The 20,839-nt window shown below is 33.2% G+C and overlaps 3 protein-coding genes across 3 annotated transcripts in view; 2 read left to right on the top strand and 1 right to left on the bottom strand.

Moving 5' to 3' along the window:
- The window catches only part of LOC119832885, a 2,898-nt gene extending 2,440 nt beyond the window's left edge, over positions 1-458 (top strand). The window contains exon 4 of the mRNA XM_038356697.1: positions 21-458. Coding sequence (XP_038212625.1) covers positions 21-440 — 420 coding nt within the window. The 3' untranslated portion in view covers positions 441-458. The remainder of the gene's footprint in view (positions 1-20) is intronic.
- Positions 459-1,048: 590 nt separating this feature from the next.
- Positions 1,049-11,239, top strand: LOC119832857 (CLK4-associating serine/arginine rich protein). The gene is made up of 16 exons (XM_038356653.1): positions 1,049-1,295; positions 1,374-1,471; positions 1,655-1,833; positions 2,081-2,242; positions 2,358-2,464; positions 3,603-3,775; positions 4,283-4,455; positions 4,596-4,689; positions 5,224-5,457; positions 5,757-5,810; positions 6,088-6,207; positions 7,074-7,140; positions 7,785-7,857; positions 8,559-8,664; positions 9,007-9,087; positions 9,500-11,239. Exons 1-16 carry the CDS (start codon positions 1,197-1,199, stop codon positions 9,804-9,806), a joined length of 2,127 nt encoding a protein of 708 aa, XP_038212581.1. The 5' UTR covers positions 1,049-1,196; the 3' UTR covers positions 9,807-11,239.
- A 1,496-nt stretch (positions 11,240-12,735) lies between these two features.
- Positions 12,736-16,815, bottom strand: LOC119832959 (homeobox protein DBX1-B). The gene is made up of 3 exons (XM_038356792.1): positions 16,573-16,815; positions 13,334-13,548; positions 12,736-12,967 (listed from the first exon to the last, which is right to left on the bottom strand). The coding sequence occupies exons 1-3, from the start codon at positions 16,802-16,804 to the stop codon at positions 12,818-12,820; spliced, it is 597 nt and encodes a 198-aa protein (XP_038212720.1). The 5' UTR covers positions 16,805-16,815; the 3' UTR covers positions 12,736-12,817.
- Positions 16,816-20,839: the final 4,024 nt, after the last annotated feature.

Raw genomic sequence — 20,839 nt, 5'->3', positions numbered from 1 at the left:
TTTCATTATTAAATTTTCAGGCTTATTACTTTTCAAATGCGTCTACTATTGTGGGAGTTGAAATGAACAAGGAATTATGTGAAATTCAGGAAAATGTTATTAAGAAATACTCTATGGATGCTAATAGAATAAAAGTTGTTCATGCTGACATTATGGAGAGAAATGACATAGTTGAATGCTCTAATATCATTATTATAAATGTTTTAGACTTTTTTGTGGACATTGAAAAACATAAAGATATGTGGTATTTTTTCAAAAAACATATTAAAAAAGGAAGCTATTTAGTATCAAACAGAAGTATGGCTGATACATTAAATAGTCTAGATATATATGAAGATATGATTGGATGGTTGAATATATGTAAGCCAAATCAAATTGAAAATGAAATATTTTTTGATCTTGAGGATTATAATGAGTTATACTTGTATACAGTGAATTAATAAAGTTATTTAAATGTATATCCGTCTTACATCCTATGCTATCCTCCTCCCTACTTGGAAATGTGCCCATTTTATATGACCCGATTTTTTTTATTTTTACCAGCCTTGGTGGCTACCTGTAGTATTTACTACTGATTATACTGCCGATAATGTATATCTTTCTCAATATCGAGTAATATATAACACTAGCGGTCCGCCCCGACTTCGCTCGTGGTACATATATAGCCTTCCTCAATAAATGGGCTATCTAACACTGAAAGAATTTTTCAAATCGGACCAGTAGTTGCTGAGATTAGTGCGCTCAAACAAACAAACTTATCATCTTTATAATATTAGTACAGATAAGTTAGATTTTAAGATTAAAAACATCATCTTCGATTTTTGACACTATTAATGAAGTTGGTTTTGCCTTGATTGATATAGAATCTATAATTCAAATTGATTTGAATTATTCCATCACGCACACGATTATAGATTATGTGCCTGTTGTAATGATTACGGAGAACCACCCACTTCACTATGGGCTTTGGGCGGGGCCATATATTATTTACCTGTGGTCGTTACTATGTCACAGACAGCAGAGGGATTGAGACAAATTGTCAGTTTACGTTTTGAAATATCGCAGAAAATTCAATATGGACGATGAATAACCACAAAAGCGTTGCGTAGTGTTCATTATTTGCGCTTTATTCCGTTTTGTATTTTATTCATTGCTTTTTTTCATTAAGTATTAAAAAGTCATATTGATCTTGCAATATGTGGCATGAAGCTCGAAGGCAAGAGCGGTTAATCCGCGGACTTATAGTTGATTATCGTCGCAGAGCTGAGCGTCGAAAAGATTTTTATGAGAAGATTGTACGTGTTTAAAGTATACATTCTTACACGTCGACTTAACTTTATGTGATATTAATTATTATTGTCGTGGTTTTTCAGAAAGCAGACCCGACACAGTTTCTGCAGCTACATGGTAGGCCTTGCAAAATACATCTAGATCCAGCTGTGGCAGCTGCTGGTGAAGGTCCAGCTATTATGTGAGTTTATTCTTAAACTATATGGTATACTTTTACTTATGTTACTCATTTTAAAAATCATGCAAAATTACTAAGAATACTTAATTATGTAGATCAGTCTAATAAATCTTCCCAAAGATTAACATATTTCTAATAATTCTAAAGGCCTCTAAATTTAAATGATTATATATTTTGTAATTTCAGGATGCCATGGCAAGGTGATTCAAATAATATGATAGATAGATTTGATGTGCGGGCACATCTTGATTATATACCAGATATTAAAACACCTGACATCAAACCTGAGGATCTCGGCCAAGAAGAGAGACAATGTAACTATGAGAGATACAGAATACTTGCACAAAACACTTTTCTTGGTATAAGTAAGTACTACATGAATAAATAGCCTCATATAAATTATACTTGGATTTGTCATTTGATGGGACTATATTTTAACATATCAGTCCATTAAAATAATAAGCGGAATACAGGATGCTCTTGAAGTGAATGTTGTATAATTTAGAAATCTAATAAAGCCTCAAATAGAGTAAACCAGCTATTTCATTTTAGTATATAGTTTGATGGTTTTTTTACCTTCTTCCTAACCTATTCTTATTACTTTATTTTAAGGTGAAGATAAGTTTCTCCAACAACTAGCCATTGAAGAGCAGTTTGGCATAACCATAGAAGAAAAGGAGATGCAAAAAGAAAAACTAAACGAGAAAAAGGGGACAGGTGTTGCCATTGGATACAATTATAATGATCCAGGGGCACAACCATCTTCCTCTAATGGTAGCTTCAACCTTTTAAATAAACAATCTGCACTGTCACGGACATATTTTTGGGTATATATGAGTAACTGTTATAGCATTGGGTATAACTTATGGCACTGAGTAATAAATTACAGGCCCTGATGATAGCAAAGCAGAAAGCAAGGATTCTGATGATGAATCTGACTTGGAGATCATTGATGTTGATCTTAGCATTGATGTTAACAAGATGGAGGCATCTCAGGTCAGTAACAATTAGTTTTAATTAAAGATTATGAAGGGATGGTTATAAAACTAAAATAGCTGTATGTTGAAACATTTTACATGAAATGTTTACACAAACTGATTCTATAATTTGTTCCTTATAACCAGAAACAGTAAATCCAGAATTGAAAGTCTTTAAACCCCTTTGCAAAAATTACAATTTTTTTGTGATTTATGATTATTTTGTGATATTAGGTCATAATACAAAAATATGTATATATATATATATACATATTTTTGTATAAATAATTTTGTTTTTTTACAAGTTTAAGTTCGTCATTAAAAATTACCATAAAATTGCCAATAGATCAATATCTTTGTAGAATGAATCCTGCATACCTAACGGTGTAATCTGTTTGAATTTTTTATATTTGTGATATTCTGCTTGCAGTTGCTTGCATTATTTTTCTGCAGTTTTTATATCTAAAACCATTATTTCTGAAGTGATCACTGAATGTCATGGATTAAATCAGGTTTAGCTTCTATTTTATAGTCTATCATAAAAGTAATGCATGTAATTGAAAGTAGATGTTACTCGTGAGTTAGATTATATTTTGTAATGGTTTTTACAATCTTACAGTGACATTTATATTCATGTAAATCACATTATGAATGACTGACTTTTATAATTTTCTTAAAATTATTTGAACAAGCACATCCAAGCATTAGGCTTCATAAAACTATAATTTAATGGGTCTTCTATTTTGGAGTAGTTTCAAATGATTCAAAAAATTGCATCAGGTATAATTAATGTAACTGACTGAAAATTAGCTCTATCTGGTAATAGTTCAAAAACAAAAGAATTTATCAAGGTAGGTAAGTTATATCCTTTATTCATGAACAGATTATCAAATAAAAAAATTATAGGTGGCTTGAATATTTTAAGTAAAAGCTATATTTACAAATAGTTTTTAGCTCTATTACTGCGTAAATTCACATTGAAATTGTTTATTAAGAAATTATAAAACACTGCTTTGATATTTTAATATTCTTAGTTGTTATAACTTTCAATAGATTATGCTACAACGAATACACTTATTTATAATTATATTGAACTTCATTTCTTTCTTTGTAATGTACCTTGTATGCTGTAATTAACTGTATTATGAACTGAGCAGGCTCACGAGTTGAATGCAGTGGGGCCACAGTTTGGCATGACGGGATGCGATCTGTTCTCGTTCTTAACTGGAGATGCAGACGATGCTGAACATCAGAAACAGTTATTGCGAGAAGAGAAAGAGAAAGCTTTGTTCTCGGGAAGAAAGAGTCGGAGGGAGAGACGCGCGCATCGGTTAGTTTTGCTTTTGTTTTTTTTCGGAAATAACGTTGTTTTAAGTTTGATCATATATACCATTTTATAAATTGTTGTCCTTAGTTCACACAGTTTTATCACACTTACATCATAAATGTGAAAGTTTGTTTGTTTGGACATTTGTTCATCAATCACGCTGAAACTGCTGAACGTTTTGATGAAAATTGGTGACTTGGGTGATAGAATACTTTTTATCCCGATGAAATGCTCCCTTGGCATTGGCAGAGCTGGGACAAGTGTCTATTATCTTAATATTTTTTACTATTTAAAAGTGCCAAATTGAATACATCCTTAATTTATACTAATATTATTAAGCTGAAGTGTTTGTTTCTTTGTTTGTTTGAACGAGCTAATCTCAGAAACTAGTGGTCCTTTTTGAAAAATTCTTTCAGTTTTAGGTAGCCCATGTATTGAGAATAAACAATGGATTTTATCTAAACTTTATGTATTTTACATCCATGCTGAAATGTAATTTATTGCTTATAGCGACAAAAGGCTGCCAACCATACCAACAAGTCCACCAAGTTATGCAGCTCCAAGTGTTAAAACTCACAATGAAACGCAATCGCCGGGGAGATCAGTCTCTCGTTCACCATCTCCTGAAGTCGAGAATATAGAGTTTATCACCTCTTTCGGCCCTGAGGATGAGGAAAGGCCTCGTAAGTATAATTTACATATGAAAAATAGAAGGTGTTTATTGCTGTGTGTAATTTATAATTCCGAATAATATTGAAATTATTTAGCTTAACAAAAGTTTATTGTTGTCTGAAAAATAAGAGTTTGCTTTTCTTTTTCCCAGCACCACTTCCAAAACCGCTATATTCGGAGAAACTGAAGAAAAATTTAAAGAAAAATCTGCTGTATTCAGAAGTCGTACGCAAGGGTAAATCAAGGTATTTCAAAAATATACATTATTGCGAGATTTTTATTCCTTAATAGTAAGCTGAGATTAAAAATAATTATGTTAATAATATGTATCTTTAATTAATTTGTTTCTAATAACTGAATTCATTATTGTATTCAATATTAAATTCAATTTAGGTTAATTTGGTGATAATATCTTATAATTAATTATCAAGCATTTTCTACATTGAGAAATTTTGAAAGAATAGAAAAAATTTGATCACGAGGCGGGATTCGAACCCGCGTTTCTTGCCTAACCGTAGCGTTTCTATTCTTTCAAAATTTATCATTTATAAAGCATTTCAATGCTATAAAACTAAAAATTAAATTTTCTACATTGTTTGCTCTCCATAGAATATATAAGCTTTGTGAACTTGCCACTAGATGGTGTTGTAAAAAAGATTATATGTTCATTTATATATTGTGTCCTCTACATTAATAGATTTAACCTGACCTCTATATTTCGGTAACCCAATTCCATGGCCCAAATTCCATAGCCGAGTTAACAAGGTAACGCCTCACAGGTCAAGGTCACAGGATAGCGACGTTCGAATGGGACCACGGCAGCGGGAATCGAGCTCAAGGTCCCGTTCCATTTCACGGTCACGCTCCAAGTCGAGGTCGAAGTCGAAGTCACGGTCGCACACCTCACGGTCACGGTCACGGTCGAGATCCCGGTCCAAATCTTCGTCCTATCGCCGTTCCCGTTCGAGGTCAAAGCCGCGTAGCTATAGACTACGCTCAAGGAGCAATTCAAAGTTTGTATATTTTACTTTAGTTGTGATTTTGGATGAGTTTCATTAATTGGACGTTGTATAAATTAATTGAATTAAAATAGTCTTTATTATTGGATGAGTCGATTATTCAAAGACATTATAGGAAAGCTATAGATAAGCTTTGTAATAATTTCATGTGTTGTGTAACAGAGTTTGTATAAAAATTATTATTATTTCTATAAAACTTTAACAGCTTGCTAAATATGTATAAAAAGTATATCTTATAAATTAACATAGCATCCTCACATATTTGTGTTGATAAATAAATTTACTGTCCACAGTTACGGTTCTGGCTATGCAAAACGTAACAGGTCGAGATCGATGTCATTTGAAAGGTAAGATGGTATATTGTTTTTTATTTTTAAGGTGAGTTATAACACAACTGGTGTTCAACTCTAGTGGATCAACTGACAACGTCGATTTCGTTGAAGAAAGCTGTGGACCAAAATTAACTTGTACTAGTGAAAATATATCACAATTTTTAAATGAATTAAAAAGCTAAAATTACTAAACGAAAGAAAAAATTCAAAAAGTTTTATATACACAAACATTAAACCAAAAAAAAAAATCCCTGAAGAGAGTTAACATTGATTATTTCAATGATTATTACAGCGGCGAAAAGAGTAAGCAAAAGGCAGTCCCGCGGTACTACGGTCGACGTAAAGAAGACAAGTCTTCCAGCGAGCTATCCCTTGACTCCGAGTCCAGCGAAACTGAAAATGTCAAGTACAAGTTAGTGTTTTTTTTACAGTAATATTTAATTTATTGAGTACTTCGTCTGACTCAAAAGGAACACTTTCACAGCATTTTTGCTCCGTTCTTATATATAGCATGATGTTATGATGCATTATGGACTATCCAAAACAATAATAATTTTGTAATACGTTTGAACCATAAGTACTTCCGAAGTTTGTCATAAACGCGTGACGCATTTTCGCTTTGGATGTGTGATGGTGTGACGTCACTGCACAACACTCGCTCCGCAAGTCCTGTTCCACTTCCGGTGCTGTGTCATCTTACGCTTCCCTAGAAATCAAATTCATCAATTAATGTATCCAATCCAAATATTCATATGCTAACGATCACGGGTGGCCGAGAGGCTAGGCGTTGCTACGGTTAGGCAAGAAACGCAGGTTCGAATCCTGCCTCGTGATCGAATTTTTTCTATTCTTTCAAAATTTCTCATTTATAAAGCATTTCAATGCTATAAAACTAAAAATTACTGTTCTTTAGCCTATGCATTTGTAAGGTACAGTTTACTGAGCAACTATCATACTTTTAGATTTGCCTATATTGTTATATATTCATGTTTAAATGCGTTATGAAGCATACAAACGTTATTTTATTAGTTAGTAAAAAATTTACACCAGACAGTTCAGTTACACTGTTCAGTTTTATATTTCGTTTAAGACCGCTATTATTTTTGTTTGTACAAAATAAAAATAAATTATCGTAGGAATTATTTACAAAAGTCTATGTTATCCATATGTCAAAAGTATATAAAACGGCCTGTAAAAATAGACATGGTAGATATAATATCGAGTCCTGTTAGCACCACGTTTTTGCTCGTCAATAATGTATTTTATTTTCAATTTCAGATCGTCGGTTGGCACTAAATCAAAGACAAACCAGAATCAGTTACGATTAACTGGATCCAGCTCCAAAGTCAGTAAGAATCAGTTTATTTGTATGCTTACTTTAGATATTTCAGTTTCGCGTAGATTCAGCCGTATGCCGTACCTTACATCATATTTGTGGAAAAAAAAATTAACTTCATGATTTGATTGTAACAGGTAAATTTAATGTGTAAAATAGAATTATTGGCAATTGTATATCCGGTGTAATATATTTAATTAAAATGCGTGTCGTTGTGTTAACTTGTTTTTGATTTATTAATTGTTATTTCTAAAATACAACATAAAATATAAACAGCTTGGAAAATAGTCTCTTAGTAATCAATTGCAAATATAAATGATAATGTTGAGTAACTTGCGTATGAAAAAGAAAATAAGAAGTGAAAATTTATACCCAGATAAAGCAATAAATTTACAGACAGTAACATGTGACTCAGAACATTTGTACTGAAATATGAAACACCACATAACCCATTCCCTATTACTCTCCTATTACAAGAACATAGAGACCAGATACTATGTTAAAATCTTGTGCTTAACTACTTATATTATTTTACATAACTAACATATTAAGTTAGTCGTAAAATTTATAAATTAATGTTCTGTGCTCTTAAAATTTAACCTTTTATTATATGTTACATACTCTATGATTAATTGACATCTTATATTTTTCAGGGATCTACGCGTGAAGGTCTCACTATGAAGGAACGACTCAAAAGGAAAATGCAAGCTCAGCTTGCAAGGCAATGTGAGTCCAAATAGAAAATCTACTAATTGTAAAAATAAACATTATTTCATTTTATATTAGTCAGTTCTTAATAATCTCAATAGCTTGAAGTGCCCCGTAAGCACATGAAATCGAAAGAGTAGAAGAAGTTCGATTGTTGAAGCGAGTGTACGGGTGGCCGAGAGGTTGTAGAGTTGAGCAATAATTACCTGTGTATATCCGAAAAAGCCTAAGTCTGACAGAGTTCAAAAGCCTAATTAAAATAAAACTGAAAAATCTTACAGCCCCAGGCTTAAATTCATATCAATTCTTTCTTTGTCTATTTCCATTTAAAGTCGGCAATCCATTTTTAACGGCGAAAAGCCTGAAACCGTTCATATGCCCCTCCAAATGTTCATGAGCAGTGGTAGCGCCTACCACCAGGCGGTCCACCAGCTCCTACTCAAAAAAGGCAACATCCCTCATTTCCGTTCGGTTCAAAAAATCAATGAGTATTTTGTATTTTTTCTAATTTTTAACAGATATATCTACTCCTAAAGGTGACATATGCAACGAACCTAAAATCATTAAAATCCCTTAAGTCGTTCCAGAGTTATAAGTTATGTAACTTTCACGAATTTATTTTATGTATATTTAAATGTTATTTCTAAAAAAAAAAAAATATTCGGCAGGGCAGTCGCTTTTTTATTTTATTTACACATAAATTGTAAATTGCTTTGCAGTGCGCGCAGACAAGCGTGCGGAAGCGGAGCGCATGGAGCGGGAGGTGCGCCGGCAAGCGCGCCGCGACGAAGAGATGCGAGAACTAGCTATTAAATTGCGTCGCAGGTAAATAAATCCTTTTTATTTTCAACCGACTACAAAAAAAAAGAAGGAACTTGTCAATAGGACGAAAGCACGTTCTTCACGTGTCGCTCCATTTAGATATGGTCTAGTTCTCACAATATAAACACGGTTTAGATCTCTTAAATTTAATGTTTGTAAAATTTATTAACATAAATTTACTTATTGCTTTCTGAACAAAGATCCAATTTTATCAAACAACATAATATTGTTATATTTTTTTACATCAATAGGGTTGCTATGAAAAATATCCCTGACGGCTATGAATTTATAAAAATTCGCGACGACAATATTATATACTCTAAATTATATTGTGTTATTATTCAGACAACGTGAAATGCGGCATCAGCAGAATCGCAGGTCTAGCGACAGTGAGTCAGATTCAAGCAAAAGTGCCTCTTCTTCTAGGTAATTATTTACATTTATAAAGACTGCCTTTTTTTGTATATCTTGTTCTAAGTAGTTACGATCTTAATCTAAGTCAAAGGAAAAAAAGACAGTCAGGAGTTTTTCCCACATAGTTGCCTCGTTCCCGTGAGATTTCTAGGATAGAAACTATCCTAACTACTACTAACTATCGCGGGTCTCAAACTATTTCTGTATCAAATTCCATCCAAATCGATTCTACTATTAAGAGACTGACTGAGAGTTACTGCATTACTGTATGTAGTAACTGATAAGAGAAATAAATATATTTTTCGTCACAATAAAAAAGACTGCATATTTTCGTTATATCTATTATGTTATATGTTCTTATATAAAACTTGTTTATACTAACCATTACTAGTCACTATAATAGTAACACTTTTTTTTTTAACAGAAATTCACCACCAAAGCGACGTCAAGAGCGCAGCAAATCTCGCAGTAGATCGCCAGAGAAGAGAATACAGGTTTGGGAGTCGGACGAGCTTTCCCCCTACCGGCAGAAGTACCAAGAGATCGATCCGGCCAAAAGGAGATATCAAGAGAATGATGAACGTGAAGACAATTATAGATATAGAAGAGAAAGATACAGTAGTAACAGTAGACCGCGTAGAGGTTCATACAGAGGAGGAAGACAAGACGAAGGACGGAGAGACGAGGAAGCGGAGGGATCTAGTCGAAAAGTCAAATTGGTGGATTATTAGTATTAGTACTGACTTGAGCCAATACACGAGCGGGATAAACCGGGATATTAATTTATGAGGATGAGAATAGTCAGGATAAGCCACGCAATATAATACTTATGTTTACTTAAAGTGTAAAAACAATACAGTTCAAAATTTGTTCATACTAGAACAGCTCGCCTATATATAACATAAGTCTTCATAACAAGTTGCACTTTTATGTAGACATATACGAGTAATGTAAAATTTGATTGGGGTTCATATATTTAAATATTCATACACAATGCCTTAATCCATTTTAGTAAATCAATAATTGACTAAATAACAGAGAACGTTACAGAACTATTTACAGGTGATAAGAAATACTTTCTTTAATAAGATTGAATTTGTTATTTTCAAATTGTATTATTTAATCTGAATCGTTTATTATCCATATCTTTACTTACGTTAAATTAAAGTCCAAAAAAATACACTAAACAACTCTTAATGCGATGCTACCAATTCATGTTATTTATATATTAGTATCTATCATATTTCGAAGATGATAAAATTCCAAATTTAATATCCAGAACGCTTCCTCTCCAAGACTTCAATAATGAATAAGCATTAAGCAGCTATTTTGAATAGTACTCTGTATTATAATGCAAAAAAGGGCTTTAAGCCTGAAGTATGGTAACAAATGTGTATGTTTAAGGATTGTTTTCAAACTTCATAATTTCATATTTTATTAAGAGTGCGTATTATTACGATGTATGGTTCTTATTAAAAGTTGTATAGAAAGTTTGCACTGAAATTAATTAAAGAAAAATTTGTGGATTTTCATCAAAAAGCAACTTTATAACAATTCATAAGAATGTGATTCTATTACATTCCGCCCAAATATTCGTTTAAGACGCACTCGTAACAATAACTTATAAAACAGTTTAACACGTTGTGTCAGTGAGTAAATAGTTTAGAATAATTGTCCATTCATTTTAGCCATTTTAAACCATAATGTTGACGAAAAATTCACATATAGTGAGTTGAACTTTTAACACACCTTTATTATTGCGTTATTATAAAAATGTGAAAAATCTACATCCGTAAAGTGCCGACTAAAAATTATATATTGAAGTTATTAAAATGATACTGACATATGATTATTATAATTTTATATAGTTTAATACGTATGTGAGTGCATTCTAGTCGCTTTCTCAATGCTCTACTCTGAAAACAGTAAAAGAAAAATGCAACAGACAATTTCTCGCATCACGAGAATATTTGCGGAAAAATTATTTTCAAGACTTGAACTTTTAACCTATTTAGCCAGCACATTATCAATGACGATTTTTACACATATTATAAGGCCGCGAAGTAATGAAGGTGTAGATATATATTCAGCTTTCTAGGAATTTTTCTGCAGATAATACCTGAACTGGCTGGATTATAAGGCAATAAAACATTTATTATAAAAATTGACTTTATTTTATTATAACCAAAATAAAATACATTTTCTTTATCAGGAAACCACATGTTGTCAACACGTTTACTTTTTAAAGGTTTTCACCTTTAAAACAAAATGTTTTTCTTTTAATTTTTAATATATTGTACAAACAGAATGAGATCACATTTGACTTGAATAAAAAATGTTACAATTTTTTGATAGAAAAATCATAATGCTTCGTTTGACAATTGAGTTGAAAGTTGGAACTATTTCAACATTAATGCTAAATTTTATAAAAAAATAAATACACATCTAAAAGTGTCTCAGAAAGCTAATTTGATCGGATTCAAAAAGCTGAGAAGTCATATACATAAATAATTTTATTGAGCTTATTGTATGGTTGTACCATGAACATAATTTAATAAACTACAGCCATGGGTTGTACAACCAAGATCAATAGCATTGTCTATGACCTTTGCGTCAAACGTCATTTAGAAAAAAAAAATGTTTGCTTAGTGATCCTTTTTTCCCTTTCAATACCTAACGGTATGTTTTAATTTGTCTGGCTCTTATATCAAATTTAAGTACAAACATACGGATTGATAATACGTTAAAAATATAAATTTATTACTATGACGTCACAACATGGCGCTGAATCGTTCCTATTCTTAGTAAGATCGCACAGTAATAGGAGTTGATAATTAAATTACAATTTCATAATTTCCTTACTTCTATAAGTCGTATTCTTATTTCTATACAATAATATAAGTTGTGATATATTATTCATATAATTAATATTTTATATTGGCACTTTATTATTAATTAATCTTATGGCCTTCTTAATTCTATTTAAATGATTTCAAAACAAATTACCGAGGTTAGGAAACAAAAACACAACTAAAATCAAAAATAATTAATAATTCAATCGAACAGCCTATTATAAATAATTGAGGATTTTTTATTAAAATTCCTGTGTTATAGTCAAATTGTATGATTTCGCCGTTTACATAAGGCGTCCTCACTTATCACTTGGGTAACAGTTTTATAAGTTGTATAAATAACTAGACGCTCGTCTCGATTCCGCCTGGATATCAAGATTCTTATTTTATCCGAAGGGAGCATTTGATCGGGATAAAAAGTATCCTATCACCCAAGTCAGCTCATGTCTGATGTCTGTATACCAAATTTCATCAAAATCCGTTCAGTAGTTTAAGCGTGACTTACTGATAACAACATCCAAACAAACAAACTTTCACATTTATAATATTAGTGTGACGAGAAATATTTTAGTGAGGGAGTTGGGATAGGAACGAACTTATCGTTGTATTTTAAAACTACACAAAAAAGAGAGTGTAAAGTGGGACTTGGTCGATAAAGTTGGCTTGTAAACGGTGATGTTTAGTTGCTATTTAACACAACCTACAATTTTTCTTCTTAACATTGAATGTTTTTAAAAATGTTGAAATAAATGGATATGTATCATCAGCTACATTTCAATCATTAGTTTCTCTAGATGCTTGGCAAAAATTATTATACAAGAAATGTTAAACTCGAAATAAGTACAAAAATACATAATCGTCATTTCTTGAAATATTTCACTTCTAATAAACTAATCACTAAGAGTGTCAACATCGATGTCTTCATTGTCGTCGTTGGCGGTAGAGTCTGGATCCCTCCCGCTCCCAACGGAGTTGATGCCGGCTCGCCCCTCTTTCGTGTGTCTCCATTTCATGCGACGGTTTTGAAACCACACTTTTACCTAAACGAAAGGATTGCATTTTATTTGTATAGCAAACTAACGTGGTTGTTGTATGAGAGGTATAACAGAATGAAACGAAAAGTGGTATGTAGATAGCTACTATTTATACAATATGTAAACACTGACAATGATGATTTTTTTAGTAGACATGTTGAAAATATGTAATAGTAAGCTGTCATAAGTCATAACTTTTAGCTTATTCTAGTTAAATATTTCATTTTCTATGGCGAATGCGCAAGAAGAAAATGTTCAGTTCATTTAAACCTTCTTGAAAAATTGTCTAAGTATAAAATAACGAAAACGTTTCAATTACATTATTTCCTACGCTATTCAGCAGTGTACTCGCTTGATAAATTATGTATTTACCTGAGCATCAGTAAGCCCTAATGTTGCAGCAAGCTGTCGTCGATCAGGCTTTGTAATATACTTCTGTATTTGAAACCGTCTCTCTAAGCCCTTTCTCTGCAAATTACTAAACACTGCTCGTGACCAGGACCTCTTCCTCTTCCCTGTGGATGTGACGTCACAACGTGGGGTTGAGGAGTGCGGCGGCGATGACGACGGTAGTGGTAGCCGATACACTGGAAGAGGTACATTAGTACAGTACAGAGATTATAATATCTGTTGTCATTATTGTCGCACCCGAAATTGCTGAAATAAATCGGCAATTCTACCAATCATGATACTACAATAGGCTTGCAATAAATAATATGAATTTTAAAATCGATAAGGTGTTACTGTCGGTACCTTCTTGCGTAAAAGATAAATAAATAAAAAAGTACCCATCTACTTATGCGTACATTTTAATTCACAACACAAAGAGCTTTCGACACGTAGATACCTGTTTGTTTGCTATTTCACGTGCTTTGTTGATATTAATAATACTTGCATATTACATCTAAGAGTATAAAATGTAAGATTTCCTTTTAGAGAAAAGATTTTTATGCAACAAATGGCTTAAATTGGATAATTACAAATAATGTAACAAGCTACGTCAACGAAATAAATCATTTTCGTAGACCTGGACCTAGGTGTTATACCTCCAGCTAATATTTATTCAGTAAGGACACATATAAAAGTGAATCATGTGATGTCAATTTGCTGTCTGCCTAAAATATTATACGCTCACACTGATGGGACGCAGGCCTCCCATGAGATTTCAGACTTATAGCATGCCCACCAATCCACCTCGCTGGCGGAGTGCGAGTTGGGAGATGAATTAAAAAATCAATTTACTTATCTCTTTCACTGTCGTACGGTCTCAAAGCCCCGACTTTTTGATCCGTCCGAGGAAAGCGTCCATCGAAAGCTTTGAACAAAAACTAAATGCGTAGGTGACTGTAGCTACATTATGGTAGACATAGGTAGGTATGTACTATGTTAAATGGTTTTATTTTATCCAATAAACGCTGTATCTATCTATTAGACACATATTTTAATTAGCAGCCTGCAGTTACGATCACGATTTTTGATTTAAGTACCGGGAGTTACCATTAAATACATATTGCGTTTGAATTATTATTACAAATTTGTTGTTTGTTATATTCCTTTCATAAATATGGCAAATATAAAATAACTTCCTATTGACGGTAGATCCAAGCTCAAAGTAGGAATAGATATAATATGCAGAGTCAGTCTCCCAGTCCGGCGCCTGATTTCTCTCCTTTCCTGATGGATTTGGTCCCCGCTCATAGCCGTTATACCCACAAACGTTACGGTTAAAACAGTGTGTGCTGTCATATAGGTAAGTTCTCTCTTCTCAAGTTGTAAGTATACCTGCCCATATCTTATGGACTTGGCTAGTCTAAGTTGAGTATTGATCGAAATTCGGCCACTTCTATCGATATATACTTCGAACTTTGTGCCCACACAACCGCTACCAATCATATTTCCACAAAATGCCCAATTATTTCTCTTTGAGTTTGGTTTTTGCGATAAAACGCGGCGCATTTTTATAGTGGAGAAAGCTGAATGGGATAGGACAGTGGGCTATGTCCAACTCCCACTACAATAGTGAACTACCGACCCAACTGTACTGTGTTCTGTGAAACTGATGAGCCACCGGTGTTGTTAGAATTTGTCTGCGACCCCACCGGCGGCAGCCCGTCACTGGACCACACGCATCTAAATAAATACCTACTTAATAAAATTAATAAATAAGATTTGAAAAAAAATAACATCAGTTAATTTAATCTTTGATGTTAGCCGTTTGACCTACTGTTTGTCTAAATCTCGTTAATTCCACTTCTTGGATGATCACGCCGACGCGTTAATTCATATAAATCCATATCAATTAATGTTTTCTGACGACTTAAAAACAACATTATCAACTTTAAATTAAATCATAATAAATACCTATAATGCACCTACAGCTGGTACTTAAGTACCTACTAGTACTAATGCACAATGAATTATATATTAGTCGATGATACAACAACATAAATAAACAATGAATAAAACTCAGTGATTTACAATCAGGTTAACTGCGAGTATATTAATTTTATAGCAGACTTTGTTTAAAAGACAATAAGATAAATATAAAAATAATGCACAAGATATCAATAACCCAAAATATTCATTGAGTTATCCGATGTCCCATAAAACCGTTTTTTACGATATGTGTAAGCGATCAACAGTAAACGTATCGGTGACTTGGTTGGAAACGAAGACAACGTATTGTTAACTTAAACACCTACATACCAAACATTTTAATAAAACTTTGCCATTCACAGGTGTTGTTGGTTTGAAGAAAGGTATTTATCGCTTTTCCTATAAGACTCCATATAGTCTTATAGGATAAGAGAAAAATACCTGTTATAAGCAAATGTAACTATTATATCTAAACTTTAAGTGTTAAAACTTGATATACATAAAATATAGTTATATCAATTATAACATTATGTTAGCTGTGGTTATGTTATTAATTTTATTTATAATAATTAATTACGGCGAATATATGGAGTTTTCAAAACTTCTTGCGCTTAAGTTAAATCCAAGTAGGCTTATAAATATATAAATATCTAAGTAGCTATTATGTAGTTATTTTATATATTTTGTTTAAGATTGTCCAAGTTGATGTGAGGATGTATAACGTTTACCTAGTGACAGCAATTCTTGAAATAGGCATTATAATATTACGACGGTAAAGTCGTTATTTTTTTATGGTAAAATAATTCGAGCATATTCGAGATTTTCTTTTTTTTTTTAATTTCTCATTATTACAGCAGATTTTGAACGTAGCCCTAACAAACTACTAATTAGTTTAGATAAATCGAATTGCGTGCTAATCGTACCGATCATAGAGGTACCTCAGGAAATAATCTTATCTTAGATCTACATCTGTTTAGTAGCTTGTTTCCTGACGCATCCTATTATATAGTTTTTGATCTATCAAGTACCGTTCTGAAAGACTAATTGATTACCAATATCGCTATGGATGGATGGTATCTGATCCAGAGATCAACGAAAACTTAAGCCGTCTTAAAAATAAGTACATGAACATTGAACAGGATCTAAAGAGATACAATTTGCATTTCACAACTGAGCAACAGATAGGGATGCTTTAAATAGAATGCATAGTCAATTTTAAGTGTTTACAAACACACCTGTGGTAGGTCTCAATGCTGGATGCAAGTGGGCATAGGGTAAAGGTAGCTGGAGCTGCAGCAGAGACGGTTCATCCCTGCAGCACCTGTACAGAGCCGCGACACATCCAGCACAAGGCGGCTCCTGCGGTTTCACCTCCGACACCTGCGCACTCGAATCATTGTTCCCCAAAATACTATCCACACTAAACTTCAACTTCGACGAGTTAACTTCACTATTCACCGACGTCATGACTACATTAGCACTATGTACTGCCCGCCGCGAACGCAACTGAAAAACTGAGAAGTTCCGAGCACAACTTTTGTCGCAAGCGCAGGCGATAGGCGTGGCTTGATCATTGGAGCGTTACGATTGGCCACATGCAAATGGGCGTTGCGCTGGAGTGGTTTTATGCTGAAGTGACTGATGTTACAAACACTGCAGTTGTTTACAGTAAAGTGGCTCTTTTATGTGTTTTATATGGGCTTTGCAGGATCAATTTAATTTTATTACTCGGTTAAGTTTGCGCCATTTGTCAGTCTGTTGACGTTATCTAGCTACAGACTGCTCGCTAACTAAATATTATGTAGAGAATAATGTTGTACTTTTAGATGTTTCATAGATGTTAGAAGATAGGTATCTAATTGTTACGTTTTTTCTCAAAATAAATGTTAAACAATCTTAAAAAAATTCTTAAAATAATAAAATGTGTCAAACTTTTGGGAGTGATTTGCCTATAAATAAAAAGTAACATAATTATTAAAACATAGATATGATTTTTTTTTATATAAAACTGATAAAACACCACCAAACCATAGTAACATTGAAAATAAGTAGTAGTATGCCGACTTCTTACATTACACAAACAGGTTTATCACTTTCAAATCATCTCTTTCGGGTATCATAAACAATTTTCCTTCATGCGTTACATACAACATACAGACATCTAATTCCATTATACTTGTTAGGTAGGTAAGTTGTTGTTGTAGGTATTTGGTATTCCCTATATAGCCAGATACATGCTTGACCTTTGGTACTGTATCAAATAGATCTACAGTCGTAGTAACAGTTAAACGCCTTGTTGCAAACTAGATACTATAACAAAAACCATGCTATTGAGTACCTAAATAAGTAAGAGGTTGGATTACAATAACATTTATCGGGAAGGCATAGAGTTATGAGTTTTCTCATTATAAAAAAAAATAGAATTTTCTTGATCTTGGATTGCAGGTAAGTAACTACTAAGAATATTGGTTTATTATCAATGGAACAAAGTTGTAGATTTATTGATACTTGGTTAAGGTTGTCTACTGGTAATATGGTCTATAATTTCATTATATATACAAAAATTATTTTCATTTTGTATCTATAACTTATGTAACATGTTAGTGGCGAAAAACTTAACTAAATTCATTGTTTGACACATTTACATTCCAACATTTCCATCATCGAATTTGTTTTTTTTTTCAATTATCTTCCAAAAACCTATAAAATTATCTATCTAGAAAATTAAAGTAAAGTTTAAAGTGAAAATTGCATCACAATTGCATGTCCCTGTTCAATATTATCACTGAAAGTCGCTAGCTATCAGTTCATGTTTAAAACATGCCAGACCAAGGTTTTCTTTTCATAAACTGTATCTACTTAATCAATAATAAACCTGTTTCGTACCTCACATTAAAAATCTTCAAATACCAAACGTTCCATATTATTTTAATCGAATACCTGCAATATCGATCAATTCCGAACAAATGTTCCGAACGTAAACTCGATTACACTTTAGTTTATTTTGCTTGTCAGAGAGCACCTGTGCTCCGTCTAGCTGGCCCGATATAGATGCAATCATTACAAGATTGTATACAGATTACTGAGATTGTATAGGAAGCCGTCTGCTATTGTTTATTCTATATGAGCGTTCCTGAACTGAAGTATAAGTGTATCTAATAAAAGAATAACTATAATTGTTTTTTATGCGTGAGCGTGTTAATTAAAGTAAAACTTCTGTTGGTATGTTTACTCACTAAGACTATAATTTTAGCATTGGCAACATACGATTAAACATATGACTGATTACCGTCGGATCTATGCCAACTTTAAATTAAATCCTCACTACTTTTTACCTCATATTTATTTATCTGAACTCTTTCATCTCTCTGATCTTAAATCCTGGGTCAGTATTGTGTTTACCAGCATGCTGATTTAACTAGAGCCACAAGACGCGCCTAAATTTCGTCAGATCAGATCAGAGTCGTTCGATCAGTATCGTTTAGTTAAACACAGTCTTTCTTTACTAGCTACATAATTAAATCCGTCTTTTGAAATTCAAAATCGTAGGGATCATTTTAATTTTGTCGAAATTAATTAGAGTAAGCCCACTGTCATATATGTGTAAATTCGGCAGTCTTTGGTAAAATATTGAATAGATTCGACTATCCCCATTGGACATGAACATTAATAACATAATCCAGAAATTTGGTTTTAACGACTGGAGGATCAAAAAGCACATTATATATCATCTATATGTTACATAACATATATGTCTTATCCACATGCAGTTTTAAATAGCATGTGGTAGTTGAGCACGCTTCGGCACGAATTGGGCCAGCTCGCACCGGGGAAGTACCACACCCCCACAGAAGACCGGCGTGAAATAGCATTCTGCTGTGTTTCGTTCGGTGAGTGGGGGAGCCGGAGGCCCATAACCTTTTCCTTACCCTTCCCAGTCCTTTCCTTTATTCCTATCGCCAATCCTTTCTTAATCCCTTCCCAAAAAGTCTGCAATCCATTTGTAGAGGCGAAAGGTCTGCAAAGGACCTTATGCCTCTACAAATGTTCATGGGCGGTGGTAGCGCTTACCATCAGGCGTCCCACCAGCTCTATTGCCGACTGTAACATAAAAAAAAAAATAAAAAATAAATAAATAATGTAATAGTTTTCGTTCCGCTCACGAAAGTCAATTGATAGATTTGTAGGCAACATTACCTACTATGAGAAAAGTAACTTAGTAGTAGTAAAGTTAGCTAGTAATAGGGAATGGGTTTGGGTCTACTGAAGACACCAAAAAAATCACTTTATTCCTTTGCAGATATTATTATCTCAAGGAAGCGTGGAAAAGAGTTGCCTATTTATTCCGCGAAAACACATATTAAGTAACTATTTTGAGGCGATCTAACGCCAAAACTATAGATTTTACCAAAAAGATTATCATGATACAACTTCTTGGAAATTTTCTAACGTATATTCTGTACGTAGATATTTTTCTCATTGTCTGTCGCGTGCATAAACGTGCGACACGGCAAAGTTGTTATTAAAAAAGAGTGCCTCTTTTTTATGTCATCGTTGGCAATGGAGATAAGCGCTACCACCGCCCATGAATATTTGGAGAGGCGTAAGTTCGATTGCATACCTTCCTCCTCTACAAATGGATAGCCGACTTCAAGTTGGAAAGGGATAAAGTAAGGATTGATGAGAGGAATAATGTGAAAGAGCTGGGAAGGATAAGGAAAAGAGTATGAGCCTCCGGCTCCCTCACTCACCGAACGAAACACAGCAGAGTAGGTATGGAAATTCACGCCAGTTTTGAGGGTGTGGTAGTTCCCCGGTGCGAGCTGGCCCAATGCGTGCTGAAGCTTGCTCGAATACCACATACAAAAATCCTCCTTACGCCTCTAAATCTATAAAAAAAAAACCCATATTCAGAACTCCAGGAAATCTTACTAAGTAAAACTACCAAATCACTTCGCCTATTTAAAAAAAAAAAATCTGCTCAGTGTATTTTAAGAAAAAAGAAACCTTGAAATGTACATTCATTTTATAATAGAATTTAGGCATTACCTTAACCTTCTACCATTAATTTTACTTTAATCCAATGCGTCCCTAAAAATATATATTTCTTTGTGATATTTAATGAGAAAACAATTCATTAACAGTTGTTTTCACAACATGAGTACATGAATAAAACAATTTAAGAGAGTATAATTAACCTATTCTACAACCATTAACTACAAGTTCTTGACCTCTTACTTTCTTTGCATTACCTAAATGAGTATTCATTCCGCATCTCTCATTGAGGGTATAGCCAACCTAACTATTTAGTCCTCTACATTTATGAAATACTAGCTGCGCCCCGCGGTTTCACCCGCGTAAGTCCGTATACCGTAGGAATATCGGGATAAAAAGTTGCCTATATGTTATTCCAATTCTTCCAAATCTTGAACCGTGCAAGAATAATAAAGTTCTTAATTTTAGAAAATGTGACATAAATAAATGTAAAGAAGACCTTGGGAA

The sequence above is a fragment of the Zerene cesonia genome, chromosome 16 (assembly GCF_012273895.1).
Source record: "Zerene cesonia ecotype Mississippi chromosome 16, Zerene_cesonia_1.1, whole genome shotgun sequence".
NCBI classification, from domain to species: Eukaryota; Metazoa; Arthropoda; class Insecta; order Lepidoptera; family Pieridae; genus Zerene; species Zerene cesonia.
Note: the sequence above shows the minus strand (reverse complement) of the source record. Positions and strands in the feature narration are given on the sequence as shown.

Coding starts and splice junctions, on each gene's coding strand:
- LOC119832857 (XM_038356653.1), top strand. CDS start 1,197: ATGTGGCATGAAGCTCGAAGGCAAGAGCGGTTAATCCGCGGACTTATA. Junction 5,811..6,087: donor AGATCGATGTCATTTGAAAG/GTAAGATGGTAT, acceptor TGATTATTACAG/CGGCGAAAAGAGTAAGCAAA. Junction 7,141..7,784: donor TAACTGGATCCAGCTCCAAA/GTCAGTAAGAAT, acceptor TATATTTTTCAG/GGATCTACGCGTGAAGGTCT.
- LOC119832959 (XM_038356792.1), bottom strand. CDS start 16,804: ATGACGTCGGTGAATAGTGAAGTTAACTCGTCGAAGTTGAAGTTTAGT. Junction 13,549..16,572: donor AGCATTGAGACCTACCACAG/GTGTGTTTGTAA, acceptor TACCTCTTCCAG/TGTATCGGCTACCACTACCG. Junction 12,968..13,333: donor TAGGGCTTACTGATGCTCAG/GTAAATACATAA, acceptor CCTTTCGTTTAG/GTAAAAGTGTGGTTTCAAAA.